Here is a 17677-nt window from a genome sequence, read left to right as displayed (position 1 = left end):
TGCAGGAGAGAAATGGCTCTTGCCCAGACCGCCGGGCGCTGGCCGGGCCGTGGGGTCAGGGGGTCTTTGGTTTCATTTAATTTTGCTGGATTTCACTCTTTGCTTTGCTTTCCACCCATCCAGAGGAGCCAGATCCGTTTCATGGCTCTGCCCCAGCCCAGGTTACATTCTGTTCACCAAGTGAGTTGAAAACATTTTAAAAATTCCATCCGACCATATGCTCTTTGTCAGGCGGCCTGCCAAGGCGTCCTTCACGCGGCACAGCGGCTTCTGCAAACCTCCACATGCTCTGAGACTCAGTTTCAGGCCTGGCCAGTAATTTCATCCCTGGTGGCAGCTTCAACAAGTGAACGGATGCCTGCATTTCTGCGCCGCACTGTTGCTGCTTCAGCTTTGGATGAGGGAGTGGGGAGGGCTTCTCGGTGACAGTGATCCTTAATGCCTGACGGGGTCTGACCAGGTCCATCCCAAGGTTCAGCTTCTGCAGTAAGAGAACCTACATGTCTTCCCAGAACTGTCACCCAAGTGACACGCGGCTTCTCTCGACAGTGGTCCAGCCAACACTCGCTCTTCTCATCACTTGTCACTGCCTGTGGCTGGTGAGCCCGCTGTGACTCACAAGGACCTCGCGGGCAGAGTGAAACACTGCCAGCTCCTGTTTCATCCTCCCAAGCACCAACGCGAGGCTCTAGGGCCGATCCATCTGGCTTAGCCATTGAACTGTGACCCGCAAGGGCAGCAGTTTGAAACCACCAGAAGCTCCTTGGAAGAAAGATGGGCTTTCCAGTCCCGTAAACAGTTACAGTCTGGGACATTCACAGGGCGCACTTCTGCCCGGTCCGACTCGATGGCAGTCAGTTATAGCAGAAGCACCGTGAGTGGGTGAGCGTAACACACGGACCTTTATTTCCTCCTCAGTTTAGTAGGCTAGCAATCTGAATTCTCGGGAAAGGCTTTCTCTCCCTGTTGGTTCTGGAGGAAGGTCCTGGTCACCCTGAGCTTCGGAGTGAGCTTCATCCCTGGCATCCCGTCGTTTAATCCGCTCTCTTTCTATTCTGTAAGAGCTGGACTCAAGACGCAGCCAACACTGAATCCTCTCTCATGAGCACCACAAAGACGGTCCACTCTTGGAATGGAGGCATAATCATGGGCACAGAGGTCCGGATTACAACACATATTCTTGGAGGACACAGCTCAAGCCATCTCCCCTGGCCCGCCGGCCCTGTATCTCCCCACCATGAGCACGATGCCCACCTCCTGAGGGTGTGTCGAAAGCAGACACGAAACGCACTCTTCTGTCATGACCCATAAGGTTTTCACTGGCTATTTTCAGAAGTGTGGGAAGTGAGCTCACTGGCCTTTCCTCCAAGCCTGCCTTAGACTGGAAGCGCTGTCGGCGCCCCGTCCCCCGGGCTGACCGTTGCTGCGATTCCAGAGGAATACACAGCTTCCCTCATGACAGCAACAGACCAGCCCCTGCAGCCCGGCGAACTGACAAGCATCTCACCACAGGGTGGTCTTACAGGGTCACACACGTGCCTTCCCGTCTCGCCACCACTTCTGTGGACCGTGGGTGTGTTCCGTAGAGCTTCCCCCATTGTTCTGTTCGGTTTGGAGGAAGTATGTGTGGTCCCAACTCCGACTGCCTCCTTGTGGTCCTCTCTCTGCCTGCCTGAGGACTCTGGCCCGGTCCCTCTGAGAACACTCTCATCTCTCTCCTTCCCAAGCTGCCCCGCCCCGCCCCGCCCCATAGAGGGCTGCCCAGCCCCATAGAAGCCCACCCATTACTTTCCACTTGACTTCTCCATGCCAGAAGCACTTTTGCTCTGAAAGAAATGGAACTGAACTGGAATCCTGTGCCGAGAAGTAAATGGCCGTTATGAGGCGTTTCCTTCTAAATCATAGAGCTTCGAAGTCAGCCCAGGCAACACAGGGGTTTTGTTCTTCGGGAGTCTCTGACTTGGGTTTGATGAATTGGGTGCTTGTGTCATCCCAGATGCTGGAAAAGAATGTTTTTCTCTCTCCAGAGTCTGCCTAGCTCCACCCTCCACGCTCAGTCTGGGAACTGGGCCAGCGCGATGGGGTGCTCAGTCCAGCCCACCACATCCTTCACCTCCTGTCGCTGGCCTGGGCACAAGCCATGTGCTTTGGAGTGAAGGGGGCAGCTGTGTTCCTGCAGGGGCCGAGCTGGCCTCCTGATGGGTCGTTTTCTGTCCCCAGCACCACCCTGAAGCCCCTCACCACGCCCAGCATCCAGGTTTCAGATGTGGACGGGCCTCCCGAGAGCGACCAGATGCTGAGTCCCACAGGTAGATGGCAGCTGGGGAGGGGGCTAGGCTGGGGGTGGGATAGGGATAGGGGGTTGGGAAGACAGATGTGTCAAGTGTTGTGAAGTAGAATTTATCTTCTGGAGAAAAAAAAAACGTCATGTGGTTCAAATTTTTTAAACTATTACAAGGAAAATACTCAAATTCTTCCACCTCACTCAGTCATCTCTGGGCTTTTCTCTCCAAATTAGTTTTCCATTGAACCATTTTTATAAACTCTTCTATGAAATTGGTCACGTGTTCACGATGTCTCAGCAGTCTCATTCTTTCATTCTGTTTGTCCTGTTTTCGTTCATCTGTTTTCCCTGCCCTTCCTTAGCTTCTCATCTTTGGTTTCAGGGTCAGTGTTGACCGCTTGGTCTCCCGTAGTGGATTAGTCAAGGAATCACAGTGCTCAGGGGGGACGTTAGTTATTTTATAAGCTATTTCATTATGTGACTGGAAGGTGACTTCTGGAAGTGGCTTCAATTCCTTGTTCAGTTATCCTAGGATAATAGTTCCTCTAGTCTCTATTGGTCCACGAAGTATGACTTTTTTATTAAAAACATTTACAAAAATAATTTTACTGGGAGCTTGTACAACTCTTATCACAATCCGTATATCCATCTATTGTGTCAAGCACATTTGCACATTTGTTGCCATCATCATTCTCAAAACATTTTCTTTCTACTTGAGCCCTTGATATCAGCTCCTTATTTTCTCCCTCCCTCCCCTATGCTCCCTCCCTCTCGAACCCTTAATAATTTATAAATTATTATTTCATGTCTTACACTGGCCATTGTCTCCCTTCACACACTGTTCTGTTGTCCGTCCCCAAGGGAGCGGATTACATGTAGATCCTTGTGATCCGTTCCCCCTTCCTCCCCTACCTTCCCTTTCCCCTCCTAGTATTGCTACTCTCATTATTGGTCCTGGGGGATTTATTTGTCCTAGATTCTCTGTGTTTCCAGCTCTTGTCTGTACCAGTGTACACCCTCTGATCTAGCCAGATTTGTAAGGTAGAATTGAGGTCATGATAGTGGGGGAAAGGAAGCATTAAAGGACTAGAGGAAAGTTGTATGTTTCATCATTGCTACACTGCACCCTGGCTGGCCTGTCTCCTCCCTGCGACCCTTCTGTAAGGGGATGTCCAGTTGTCTACAGATGGGCTTTGGGTCTCTACCCTGCATTCCTCCTCATTCACAATGATATGATTTTTGGTTCTTTGATGCCTGATACTAAAGACCAGTGGCTCTCAACCTTCCTAATGCCATGGCTTGGATTTGGCTTTTACCTTTAGGACATACTGGTAAAGCCATGTTTCATCTCCCGTTACGGCTCTTTGAAAAGAATACTTCAGGAGCTTAATCCCACTTGTTTAAAATTTCCCCGGAATGCCCAGCTCTTGTCTGCAGCTGATCTGGTTGCAATGGTCTGATTACCCATTGAGTGGAGCATCTATCTGCTCAACTTTATTTTCTATCTGAATTTGTAAGCTGGACCTGCTGAGATATCCTCTTCAGGTAGAGCATGGACAAGATCCTTTCCTCAAAATTTAGTGTGGATCCTCTGCTCCTCAATATCCATGCATCCCTTCTTAAAAGAGGTTCTCAGTTTGTAAACGGCTCATTTCTCTGGAACATTGTCAGTTTTACTGGAGGATTTCCCCCAGGCAAGTGCCTAGAGCACGCCTTCATTCTGTACAGTGGGGCGGACCAGGTGTGTGGAGGGAAACAGCGCTCAGGTCACTCACTCTGGCTGACAGGCATGTAAGTGGTTTCCCGTGGGTTGCATGACCAAGTGGCAGCCCGTGGGGCTGGCACTCAGGTCCTTTCTCAGCTCTCTGGGTCTTCGGAGTCTTTCAAGTGGAATTTCTGCACCCGAGGCTCTGGACATCATCTGAGAAGCCACCCCCATTTGCCCTTTCCACTTCCTTGTAATAGCAGCAGGCCCTTAGACGGTGCTGGTTTGTGCCAGACACTGTTCTAGCTCTTTCCATGTGTGAACTGCTGGAAACCCTGCCAAAAAACCTTATGAGGTGGGTGCCGTCTTATCCTCCTTTCACGCATGAGCAAACTCTGAGACACAGAGAGGTAAGTCGATCTCACAATGATGGAGCTGAGATTCGAACCTGGGAACCTGGCTCTGAAGTCTGGGCTTTTAACCTCCTTGCCAGTACCCACCTCTCAGTAAAGGTTACATTGTGGTTTTCCCCTCCGCAATACTGCGCAATACTGGTTGTTTTAAATATTGTTTCATTAGGAGTTCATACAACACAATACTGGCTTATAGATTTTTTTTTTTTTGAGCCAATGGTGAGAAGGTGGAGTTAAGCGGAGCTGGAGATGCTGGGTTTCCCAGAATCTATGCCCCTCAGACCCTCCACTAGCCAGGAATGCCTTGAAGCTCTAGGTAGGCTCATGGCGTGTACGATGGCAGGTGGCCCAGGCCCAGCTGTGTGCAGGACACCAGGTACGCAGCAGTCAGCATTTCTTAGCCATCTTGGCCAATTTGACCCAGCTGGCTTGTCCATGCCCACCTGCATGACTGGGGGCCCCACTCACTCCCCAGCAGAGATCTCCCTTCCTCTGACGGGGTCTTTGGAAACTCAGGGTCAAAATCAACATAGACGTCCTGCCCCCGCAAGTCCAGCTGCCTGAAGCGATTAAGGCCAATGTCCTTTCATAGATTATTGTGCTTTCAGGCAAAGCCAGCTCAGGAAAAGCCAAGTGTCTTTGAAAGCAGGGTCCTGGCACTGTTTCCCAATGTCCCGTGCAGAGGGCACCGCCTACTTGGGTTGGGTATGGATGCCGTGGCTCTGCCCATGGAGAGGTGGCTGAGTACAAGGCTACCACATGCCAGGGCTCCATCCCCTCTCTCCTCCCAGAGGCCAGGGGCCTGAAGCCACTGCAGGAAGACACCCCCCAGCTGATGCGCACTCGGAGTGATGTTGGGGTGCGTCGCCGCGGTAACGTGAGGACCCCCAGTGACCAGCGCCGAATAAGACGTCACCGCTTCTCCATCAACGGCCATTTCTACAACCATAAGGTACAGCGGAGAGGGGACACCTTCCTGGGAAGCTGGGCTCCCACATTTGAGCACCCCCTCCCATCTGAGCTGGACATCTCTGTTGGCAGACATCCGTCTTCACACCGGCCTACGGCTCCATCACCAACGTCCGCATCAATAGCACCATGACCACCCCCCAGGTTCTGAAGCTGCTGCTCAACAAATTTAAGGCAAGTCCCTGTGGGGGTGGCAGCTGGTCAACAGCCTGTGTGCTGTGGGGCTCCCACCGGGGCACACAGGAAGGCTGTACAGTGTTGGGAATGGGGCTGGTTTGTTGAGATCCGCACTGCAGAAGGTTGGGCCCCAGACCCACAGCAGCGACCTCATCTGGCACCCCCTCCGAAAAGCAGACTCATGCCCAGCCCTAGGCCTGCCTGTCCAGAACCCCCGAGGGCAAGGCCAGGGCACCTTCATAACCAGACTCCTGAGGTTCACTGAAGCTGGAGCAGTCTTAAGTTCTTGGGGACTTAAGGATTCCTAGGAGTCCCTGGGGGGCAAAAGGCTGGTGCTAAAGAGACAAGTGCTTGACTACCAGCCAAAGGGTTGGTGGTTCAATCCCACGCACAGGTGCCTCAGAAGATAGACCCGTTTGCAAGGCCCCAGCCATGAAAACCCTATGGGGCAGTTCAGCCTGGCACACGTGGGGCTTCTAGAGTCAGGAACAAATAAGAGAAGGCTCCCGGGGCTGGAAGAGGATGGGGGGGCCTCTCTGATTAACTTCTGCAAAGCCCTTGGGGAATCTACTTTGGAAAATGCTATTTAAATAGATGGTTGTAGTTGCCTGGTCTTCCAACCCTTCTACAGCCCCGGAGGGGCTGACCCACGGAGGAAGGTGTCAGGACCCCCGCTGGCTGGCTCGTAGTGAGTCCAGGTGGAGCGGGGGCACAAGTCCCTGGACCCAGCTCTGGGTGTGGTGGGCTAGGGTATTGCGTACTCAGGACAGAGGGTTAGGAAAGAGGGAGGCATGGACGATAAGAACACTAGCATAAGCGATGATGGGGTGAGGGGATTGAAATGGGTGAGCTGAAACAACATGTATATCCGTCGTTGAATGAAAAACTGATGCTCCTCTTTCTAAGCCTTCACCCACATTCACTATGAAAAAGCCAAACCAACCAAAGCCTTTTAGTACATGGGTAGTTTTACAGCTCTGTTGCAAGATGAGGCTTCCTATCCCCAGAAGGAGTTGCAGGCTCAGAAACAGGGCAGTTCTGCCCTGTCCTCCAGGGGCTCCATGAGTCAGAATTGACTCAATGGCAGGGAGCTTAGGCTACGTTTTTGTCGTGCCACTTCTAATTCTATGTGAAGCCACGTATTTCTGTTTTTAATGGGTGCCCATGGAGCCTAGTGGCCTAAAAGCATAGACTCTTGGTCAAATGGACCAAGGGTTCAAATCCTTGCTCTGTCATCTGCTATTTGGACGAAGGAACAAGTGACTTAATCTCCAACTGCTTCTGTGTCCTCACCCCAAACAAAGAACAGTGTTTGCTTACATGGATTAAAACACGTAATGTGTGTTGGACTGTGTCTCCCAGTTATAACATGTGAACCATTATCATCTATTGTTGCTGATACAGTTATCAGCCTGCTTCGGCCCCTCCTCACTTCTGAGACCTCTCCGACTTCAACTCGAAACTCACTGCCATCGAGTTCTGTCCTAACGCACAGTGACCCTGTAGGACAGGGTAGAACTGCCCGTGTGGGTTTCTGGGACTAACATTTCACTGGGGCAGAAAGCCTCATCCTTCTTCCACGGAGAAGCTGGCGGTTTCAAACTGCTGACCTTGCGGTTAACAGCCCAGCTCGCAACCCCCTACACCACTAGAGCTCCCAAGAGAGCCTAGAATCTATTTGCGTTGCAGTCTTCTTAGAGGAGGGAGCGTGGTCTCCAGTCAGAATGCTCGCAGGCCTGCTTTTAACACGGATCTGTGTCCCAATTCAGATCGAGAATTCACCGGAGGAATTTGCTTTGTACGTCGTCCATACCAGCGGGGGTGAGTCCAAAGGACACAGTGTACTTCCAGGCTTTTAATTACCTCAAAATGGAGAGTTAAGGAAACACCGCAGCCTCATTTGCTTGTTGTGTGGGTTTGGGAAACTTCCAAATGTCATTTGCCTCCAAGGCTTCCTGGGCCTTGCGGGATGCAGCTCCTGGGGAGCCCCATCTATGGTCAGTCATCCTAATCCCAAACCTGACTGATTCTGTGTAGAGGAACTGGGGTTTTCTTGAGGGACAGATCAAGGCACCCCACCCCCGCGCCCACCATAGCAGCACCTCCCCTCTGGTTGTCGGGGTAATGTGGTGTGTGTGTGTGAGAGAGAGGGGGGCAGGGGTGGAGGGAGAGGAAGCAGCGGGGTGTTCTTTTCAAGAACCACATTGATTCACAAATCATTCTCTTGAATTTCATGGCCACCCCGTTGGAGTGGGTGGGAGTTAACCATTGCTGGAGGTTAGAGGGGCCCTGGGCGACACTCAGCCGTGTGTGGTTTCAGAGAAGCAGAAGCTGAAGCACACCGACTACCCGCTGATCGCCCGGATCGTCCAGGGCCCCTGTGAGCAGGTGTCCAAAGTGTTTCTCATGGAGAAGGACCAGGTGGAGGAAGTCACCTATGACGTGAGTCCCCTTTGGGTTGGAGGTCTGCCATCCGGAGGAGGCTGGGTAGTTGGTTGGATTTCCAGCAACTCGGGCATACCGTATATCCTCGAGTATAAGCCAACTCGAATAGCAGTCGAAGCACCCAATTTTATCACAAAAACTGCATTAAAAATGTGCTGAAAAACTCGGCTTATACGTGAGCATATACAGTCACTTTACTTTTTGTTCAAGGACCATAACCCCTCCCCACCTTTTTCCTTTTTAACCATGATAAAAACACATGCAACAAAGCATTTGCCAAGTCAACACCATGCCATTCCTACACGGGGAATTCAGTGACATCGGCCACCTTCTTCTAGTTACTCAACTCTACTTACTCACTGTCCTTGGTGAAATGATTCCGCTAGTGATCTTTGGTTCCAGCGCTTTTGCCCTTCTGTGAGTGACTTATTTCTTCTCTCTCCTAACATTTTCAAGTTTTGTCCATGTTCTGCCGGACACCCGGACTTCATTTCTCGTTGAGATTGAGAATGCATGCTCCCCTTCAGCTGCCATTCCTCAGCACTCAATTTTCTCCAAGCCGTGGCAGTAGAAAGATAGGAGAGGCTTGACTGAGGGTGGGGATTATGGGAGCTGGAGGAATGCTCGGGCAGAAAGGGATCGCCACACACAGAATCAACTTCCCGAGCCTTTTTTGAGTGCAGTAAGAAGGCTGAGAAATTCCCGTAAACATCTCTTTGCAACTCCAAGAAGCAAGGAGCCGTTCGCCCTCCGCTTATGTATTAGTCAGCTTTTGTAGCAGTAACAAACATCCCCAAATCGTACTGCCTCACAATGTTGCTCACCATTTATATTGCTAAAAAAAAATACCACAGGTGTTTTCAAGGAAGAAATCGTTATTCTTGCACAATTCTATCATATGATGTCCAGCTTTGGGTCTATCGCCAAGGCCATATTTTCCAACTACTGTTTCTTCCTCCGTGTTTCGAACATTCCCATTCCAATTGCCGATAATAATCAAAGCATCTTGATTGCACACTTGGTCAATTTTAGACTCAAGATGGTAGCATTCTTTCATTTCTTTGACACTGGCTTTAGTGATTGGTTGTGTGAATTAGAATAATGATCATATTAACTGGATTTCTTTGTGGGCATGTAGATTATTACCCTGTCGCAGACAGCATTGCACTTCAAGACAGATTTTGAAATGTTCTTTTTGATGACAGATGCAACACCATCACTCTTGAGCTTGCCATTCGCAACCCAGCAAACCATCTGGCATCTGATTCAGATAGCCAAGACCAGTGCACTTCAGCCCGCCACCTGTGAAGTTGGTCTTTATGTGTGCTCTTCCATTTTGGTTCCAGTATCCTTAGATACTTTGTACATTCTGCATTCTGATTATTAATAGATGTCTGATTATTAATAGATTTCTTCCCATTTTGAATCATGCCCCATCAATAAACAAAGGTCCCAAAGACTTTACTCTGTCCATATAATCATGGTCGACTCTACTTTGAGAAGGCGGCTCTTCCTAAGTCTTATTCTGAGTGGGTTTCGCCCCGAGGGGCTCATCTCCCAGCATGATATCTGGCACCGTGGAACTGCTTGCTATTTGTAAGGCTTTCAGTATATCTGACCACGCTCGAGTGCTATTTGTCAGGTTCTCGGTGGCTAATCACTCAGAAGTGGACAGCCTATTCCTTCTTTGTAGCCTGTTCTTAGTCTGGAAGCTCCATCAGGACGTGTTTACTACTTTGATTGGCCCTGCTGGCATTTGAAATACCGATGTCACAGCTTCTGGCGTCACAGCCTCATGCAAGCCACCACAGTACGACAAACTGACAGATGGCTTGCTTTTTACAGTACAAAGCTTTTATTTTTTATTCATGATTCTGTGGGCTGGTAGCAGTGGCTCTGCTTTTGGCTAAGAGTTGGGCTCACACCTGCATGATGTATCTTATTTCCAGACCCAGATGTAAGTGGTTGCCTAATGAGGACATGCTTCTCATGGTAGACGGTTGATTGCAAGAAACCACAGCAAATCATGCAAGCTCATTTGCAGGGCCATGGTGTTGGTCATGCCCACACACATCCCATTGGCCAAAGCAACACTAATGGCCCAGCACAATGTGAACAGGGTGGGAAACAGCCTTCGGTGGGGAGGAGTTGAGAGAGCAGGGTGAGCATCCTGGTGCGGGGCAGCTGTTTAGGTGTAGTTCACCTGGGATCCACCCCCTATAGTTTCTCAGGAGCAAATTCACATTTGTCTTCCCATTAGATACCTGAGCCATAGCTTATCATTCTGACCTCATGGCTCACCAGATTCCCTTAGAGGGGTGCAGAGAGGAGGGTTCAATATCACAGCTTCTGGTCTTCCTCCACATCACTGAATTGAGAGGCCTGGGGACGTAAGATGGGAAAGGAGGAGATATGGAGGTGGTATGCAAATGAAGTGATCTTCATGGAGACTTGAGAAGAATGAAGCTTGCTAGGCTCCTGCCCTTACACACACACACACACACACACACACACACACACACACACACACACCCCTACCCCCCCCTCCCCGGTTTAGTAGGGGAAATAGACTCCCCAAAGTTTTGTGCCGTTGTGTGTGAGGAAGAAGCCTAGCAGGCTTGGCAGAAGTGCTGGGAGGAGGTCCATGCACCCCCGCCTTCCCGCCCCCGCCCCCCAGGTGGCGCAGTACATAAACTTCGAGATGCCTGTCCTTCAAAGCTTCATTCAGAAGCTGCAGGAGGAGGAAGACCGGGAAGTCAAGAAGCTCATGCGCAAGTAAGTGTGGGCTCCCAAGGGGCTGGCTGGGTTTCTCCTGGGACAGCAGCACGCGTGCCTTCTGGGAACCCCGTCGGGCTGGCGAGGGGGCTTGAGTCTTCGGGGCCATCTTTGAGGAGCTGCCCATTGACAAAGCTAAGTAAGGACATGAGACGGAGTGTGGTGGTCGCTTTGCTTTTCCTGTCAGCTTCTCGCTTAGATGTGGGACAGGCGGGTTTCCGATTTCTCCCCCTTCGTGCGGGGTTCTGAGACCAAGACCACCACCATGGCCCCCAAGTCGAGCCCGGCTCATGGCAGCCCCGCAGAGCCATGAGGTGGGCAATCTCGACAGACAGTCAGCAGCCCAAGGCCTATTCCACCGCAGCACCGGGGATTCTTCAAAACAAAGATAGTGTTGGTTTGCAATGCCTTTTAGGCCTCAATCAGACACCAAAAAGGGCCTTTATTTGGGTTTCTCAAGGGTTTTTTTTTCCAGTCTCCTCTCAGCAAGAAACAGATGTCCATTCAAATAAAGGTCCTTTGAGGAGCCTTTGCTATAGTATTTTAGGGTATCATAGGGACAGCGTCGTCCCCAGGCCTCAGTACAGACTGACGGGATCACCACATCTTGCCTGAAGGGGAGGGCATTGAGTGGTGACCAAGGGCCGGCGGGAGGGCCCAGGGTGTTCAGGAGGAGTGTATCAGCTGGGGGAAGTGTTCTGAGCCACCTCCCTCTAAAATCCTCTCCTCCCTTCGAAACAGCTGTGGCCTGTTCTCTCAGATTGGAAAGTCACAGCCAGCCGCTTCTTTATCCTCAGGTACACCGTGCTCCGACTCATGATTCGCCAGAGGTTGGAGGAGATCGCCGAGACCCTAGAAACCATCTGAGCCGTGAGAACAAGGGGGTCCAGGTGCCCCAGGAGCCATTGCACACCTGAGGAGTCCCACAGGCAGCTGGGAGCCTTCTTGCCACGGAGACCTCCAGATGCAAACTTCTCCAGCCAGCTCCGTGCTTCCAAGTGGTGCCTGGAGCGGGTGGGGCAGTCAGCAGACATGCCCGGGCCTCCGGTCTCCGATCTCCTTTCACTCACAGATTTTGCTTTATGTTCTGGGAAGGAGAGAGAGAGAGCGAGAGAGCGAGCGTGCGTGCGTGTGATGTTCTGGGAAGGACCCAGTGTGTGTGTGTTTATGTTGTACTTCCACACAGACTTGACCACTTAACATCTTACACCTGTAGTGACATTCCAAGTGGCCAGGCCAGTGCCACAGGCTGGTGGCTGTGGCTGCTTAGAAAGAGGGGTTTTAGACTGAAGCATTTTCTCCCCACAAATGCCAGGCCGCAGCCACACGGTTCTGTCTGTGTTTGGGGGTTCATCAGGCCGCGCGGTGGGGTCTCTCACCGACTGCAGTATTGATATGCGAGCAGAGATTCTGCCTGCGTCCCTAGAAGACTCGGTGAATGTGAGGTCCTTGGGAAAGCTTCAGTCACAACCCGCATCCTTGGAGCAGGTGCCGGCCAGGAAAAGCTAGACCATCGGTGCGGTCGATGCAGCAAGCCCACAGCTTCTCCCACTGGAACCTGCTCGGGTTTAAGTGACAACACTGTATGGAGCCTTGTATGTGGGCACCTAGACAGAAGAACTTGTCTCCACTGTGTCCTCCGGGCACCCTGGGAGACAGGAGGGCGTCCGGACGTTTCTCCAGGCCGGTTCAGGGCACCAGCCCTGTTACTTTGGCATTTCTTCAAGCACATGGGGAGGTCTCCTGAAGACAGAACTCAGCTGGTTTGCCCGTGATGTCGACGACGCAGCATGGCCGGAACCTAGCCTTGCTGTGAAGCAGTAGCCGGAAATTTCCCGAGTCCCTTCCTAGGGGCTGAAGGGAAGTGTGGACGCTCATGGCAGAACTAACGGGTGCCTGCAACCCAGCCCAACTTCACATCCCTTAGGCCAGCTGTTCTTCACCTGTGGGATGCCAGATTCTGAAAAATGACAGTGATGAAGTAGCAATGAAAATAATTTTATGGTTCGGGACCACCACCACATGAGGAAGGGTGCAGCATTGGGAAAGGGTGCAGCATTGAGAAAGTTGAGATCCACTGCTCTGGGTCTTCTGCCCTTGAGCCGGGCATGTTTGAAGTCAAGACTTGATTCTTTCCAGCCCCCGGGTTCTTTGTGGCCCACTCCCTGTGCTGGGACTTGTCCTGAGGGGACACAGCGGGTGCTCTTGGACCTTCCGCCCCGTGAAGGTGAGGGAGGAAGAGGGCTGACAGCGTTGGAAGATGGCTGCTTTGGAGATCAGGGTGATTACCACATCGATCTGCAGGATGGCATTGGGGGGTTGGGAGATAGAGAGGCCATAGCTGGAAACAGACTCTTTGACGTGGTGAGACAAATGTGACCTTGTTCCTCTCCACCGCCCTGACCTGTCGCTGTTCCTATTCTGGTTACTGCCCTGGCACTCCCGTGTTTACAAATCCAGGTTGGCTCCCGCCTCAGTGTATCGGCCATGACCAGACTCTGGCCCAGATCCGGGAATTGCCACATAGCCCTGGCTGACAGAGCTGGAGGAAGGACAGAGGGAGGCTTGGGGGAGGGTCCTGGCTGTGGAGGTCAACTCTGCCAGGCCAGCAGCTCCTGCAGCAGGTGGCACGGGGCCTCCTCACTGCCCCAACCTCTGCAGGGGTGTGTGGAGGGCTGTGAAGCTGAGGGCACTCCTGGTGGGCGGGGCTTTAAGGATTGCTCTCCTGCCCTGGACACCCTCTTGCTCTCCCTGGTGACCTCCTTGGCCTCTGAGGAAAGCTCATAGCTGAGGACTCATGGTTGACTTGAACATCCTGCCAGGACTTTATTCCTGGTCCCCCTCCTCCCCAGGAATGGCATGCCCCGCCCCTGTGGGGCAGGAGAGGAAGCACAAAAGTGCTGGCTTTTACTCAGGGCTCTAAGTGGGCTCCTGCCAAATGCACAAAACTAAGCACACACACAGAGTTGGCGGCATTGAGGATGGCTGCAGGGTACAGGAGGCAAAGGGCAGGGTGATGAATGCCCACCCAGCTCCCGAGTTCTGCATTTCAGAAAAAGATTTGGGGAAAAAAAAAATCTCTCCACGTGACTTTTACACTGAACTGGTCAGGCTTTGCCTGTCGATAATTTATCTCAGCGGGGCGGGGAGACTGGAGGAAGTTTCCGTAAGGTAAATCGCTAACCGCAAACCTTTATTGGACATCCATCTCTGGCTTGTAAACACTCTCTTTCGTTTGCACTAGCACCTGGAGAGTGTGAAATATGGAAACGTCCCACGATGTCAGGTGTGCCAACCGCAGGCCACTCCCGTGTTGACTGGGCCCTGCTTAGCGGTGGGCTCTCAGTGTTCCTAGCACCCTAATGAGCAGTTTGGGAAGCGGGTTCTTTGAAGCAGCAGTGGAGGAAAGCCACACGCTTCGCCTCCACCTGGAGCGGATTTATTTTCTCCCTGGTGTCACATGGCGCCGCGGTGGCTCCGGGCGGCTTTATGTCCTTGTGCGCAATGGATCTGCAGCTGGGAGAACAACAAAAGGCCAAGCACAGGGCTTTCCCTGACTCATGAAAGCCGACTGGCCTCAGCTGGCTGGCTTCTTCCAGAAGCTTCTGTTACAAGGCTTGTGGTCCAGTGATGGAGCGCCTGCGCCCACCGGCCTGGGAAAGGGCTCAGGCTCCCCGGGCAGTGGTGGAGTTAAGACCAAGGTCATGGTCGCGGTGATCACATTAATGGGAGCACTATGAGGTGAATGGGGGTCGGGGAGGGGAGGGGTAGCTTAGTGAGGAATCCAAGAGCACAAATTCAGCACGCCCTCGCATGCTGAAGCCTTCCTTGAGTCGGATGAGCGGAGACTTGTCTCCTGGAGAGATGGGGATAAAAATCTTCTTTCAGATGTAATTGAAAGTGTTCGCCCTGCCATGGACGACGGAGGCGCTCCTTGTGTTTCAGCCAGGCATGAGCGAGGGCCAACCTGTGAAGGAAAAAGCCCTCCATGTGCGCTTGGAGGGTCCCCGGAAGCTCACCGCAGGTAGACCTGTTTCCCAGGCAGTTGGTTTCCGGGTGTAATGAATGACTAGTGTCCTGGGAGCATTCCCCCATTGGATACCTTTGTCAAGTGTTCTTTTGTGGGCCATCACTTGCCTTCCATCAGTGGTACATGACCTGGTTCCATGTTTGGGTCTGAACTTAATCTAAACGAAGGCGTTTAGGCAACTTAACACAAGTTGACGAGGTCTCAGTAGGGAGCCATACATTTTTGTAATAATTTTATGTTTTCATGCACATGTCTTAGGATGTAAGTGAAATAAAGCACTTTTCAAAGAGACGCTCCTCTGCGGATGTGTGTGTATGTGTAGGTGTGGGTGTCCATTGAGTGGGAAGCTATACATTGTGAAGAGTGGCTGACAGGATGGGGACATCCCTGAGATCAGTTGCTTTTCTTCCCTCTGAACTTGCAATGTGAACAGCTTTGGACCCTGTGGGTTCACCCCTGGCTCTAATACTCCAAACAGGAAGCTAAATGGGAACATCCCCTGATTCAGTCTCAAACTGGGTCTCGGGAGGAGCTAGTGAGCTGTGCTGGGAAGGCCTGGGAACTAGTGTTCAGTGGATTTTGTGCTGAGTTCTCCCCTGGCTGGTTATGAACCTGGGACCACTTCAGGCAACATTTTTGAGGAGTTTATTTCTCACTGAGAAAATTACCAAGCCAGTCTGCTTGGACTTGGGGACCTGGGCTGGCTTCTGTGGGAGGCATCGGCCCAGGCCACGGCCCAGGGTTAGAGGTGCTCAGAGTTGCTTCCAAGATCTACTCAATGGAGGAGGGGAGAGTTGCTTGGTTGGGTCACCGACTGGAATGTGATTGGTGATGGTATTTCTCAGCTCCCTGGTCAGGGGCCATGAACGTGACCAACATCGCCGTGCCTCCAGACAAAGCTAGCGACCGAAACAAGAAGCCGTAAACAATTCTTGTCGTTTAGTGTCATGGAGGTGAACTGGGATGAAACACTGTCAGGTCCTCTCCTTGTGCATGGATTCACCACGAGTTGGCGTCCAATCGGATGGCAGTTAACAAATTTTACCCCACAGGTGCTTCTGAAAGCCTTCTCTCAAAGAGGCTTGCTTTACGGAGGCATAGATGGTACGAAATAATTGGTCCTGTGTGTTTTAGGCAATGATGTTATTCCTGAATGGCACCAGGCTTTACGGTGAAGCGTTGAACACTTTGAATAGATTTCTGACAGGCTTAGATCTAAGCAAACTCTACTGAAAAAAATGGACATGGGTAAAATTGACACGGCCATTTTAATCTTCAGTTGATCCAATTTGCTTGGGACCATTGTGTCTGTCTGTCATCCTAGTACTGGAAAAAAGACCGCTTCTCTCCAGTCCACCCCACCTCCCAGTGACCCAACAGGCCAGAGTGGAACGGTCCCTTTGAGTGTCCGGAGCTGTAAATCTTCACAGAAGTAAGTGCTTCGTCTTTCTCCTGAGGACTTACTGGGGGGGCCCAACTGCCGACGGATCCAACAGGCCGGTACTGAGCCCACCACGCCATCGGGGCTTCTTGGAGTTAGTACCTGATAAATGTAACATTATCAATATGAGGGTTGTATTCCTCATGTCATTATAAGAATCTAAGATGTTTCACGTAACTCATCACCATCAGGTCAGAGCTGACGCACTGACTTTCCTGTGGGTTTCTGAGACTGTCACTGTTGGCGGAGTAGAAAGCCCCATCGTTCTCCCTCGGAGCAGCTGGTGGTTTCGAACTGCCGCCCAAGTGGATCACAGCCCAACGTGTAACCACTACGCTGCCAGGGCTCTCTATGGTCATTAATAACATTCTCTAACAACAAAAAAAGCCTAAAATGTTTAGGGTTGTTGTTTTTTCTCTCAAAGTGCCCCAAAGCCTATGCTAATATGGCCACTTCAGACTCTGAAGTTTAGACATTACTTCAGGTGCAGCTCATCATGTTTTTAGAGTAAGAGGTTTTTAAGATGAAGCTAGTACAGTGACATTTTGGGGGGTGGGCCAAAAGCAAAATATAAATTTTGATATAGTGATGTCTTGATAAACCTGAAGTAAACATATATATATGTGTGTGTGTGTGTGTGTGTGTGTATACGCATTGTAGCACTGCCCTTCCTTAGTGACTGTTTCAGTTGGATCCACTGGTCCTGGTTTGAGACTCGGCGTGCCTCCTGCAGATCACTAATCCTCCAGGCTGCTCGGGAACCTCTGTGCACATGCCCCACAGAACCTGAAAGGCTTAGCAATCAACCTAAAAGTAATGGATGCATTTGCAGAAATGTATTATATTGTTCAGAGTCCCTATGGGGTGCCGCCGTCAGCATGCCGAGCAGCGGAACAGGTGTGAGGGAGAACGCTCACGGTACACAGCTCCTGGGCTGAGGACCAGATGCTCTGGCACAAGCCACACCAATCCTGAAGATACATACGTCAAACAAACAAAATAAGCTATCTATCTATACTCATGTACAAGCCGAGTTTTTCAGCACATTTTTAATGTAGTTTTTGTGGTAAAATTAGGTGCCTCTGCTGATATTTGGGTCGGTTTATACTCAAGTATATACAATGTGTGTGTATGTATATATGTATATATATATATATTGCTGATGTAGGTAGCCCCTGTGCTGAAAGGCATCTTTTCCACTACTCTCCTATGCCTTTAAGGTACACAGAGGGAGGGGGAAGAAAAGAGACGGCAGTGGGGGACCAGGGCACTCATCCACCCAAGGGGAAGGTATTGTTTAAGTCTTCACAGGAAAGGGAGACCAAGAGTAGACCTCATTCCGGACTCCCAATCCTTGAAGGTGGTGTTCATGAACGGAGCAGCTTATTCCCAAAGATGACTGCAGCCTGGCCTCAGCTCAACACGTGATGTCCTGTCC

General features: G+C 51.2%; 1 protein-coding gene across 3 annotated transcripts in view; it reads left to right on the top strand.

Moving 5' to 3' along the window:
- The window catches only part of RASSF2 (Ras association domain family member 2), a 48962-nt gene extending 33875 nt beyond the window's left edge, over positions 1-15087 (top strand). For all 3 annotated transcript variants that reach the window (XM_075563964.1, XM_075563963.1, XM_075563962.1), the window contains 7 exons: positions 2221-2309; positions 5194-5354; positions 5444-5545; positions 7318-7369; positions 7869-7990; positions 10671-10768; positions 11566-15087. In XM_075563964.1, coding sequence (XP_075420079.1) covers positions 2221-2309; positions 5194-5354; positions 5444-5545; positions 7318-7369; positions 7869-7990; positions 10671-10768; positions 11566-11635 — 694 coding nt within the window. In that variant the 3' untranslated portion in view covers positions 11636-15087. The remainder of the gene's footprint in view (positions 1-2220; positions 2310-5193; positions 5355-5443; positions 5546-7317; positions 7370-7868; positions 7991-10670; positions 10769-11565) is intronic.
- The last annotated feature ends 2590 nt before the right edge of the window (positions 15088-17677 follow it).

This window comes from Tenrec ecaudatus, chromosome 12, assembly GCF_050624435.1.
Source record: "Tenrec ecaudatus isolate mTenEca1 chromosome 12, mTenEca1.hap1, whole genome shotgun sequence".
NCBI classification, from domain to species: Eukaryota; Metazoa; Chordata; class Mammalia; order Afrosoricida; family Tenrecidae; genus Tenrec; species Tenrec ecaudatus.
The sequence above is the reverse complement of the archived record's forward strand: the minus strand, read 5'-3'. Positions and strand labels throughout refer to the sequence as shown.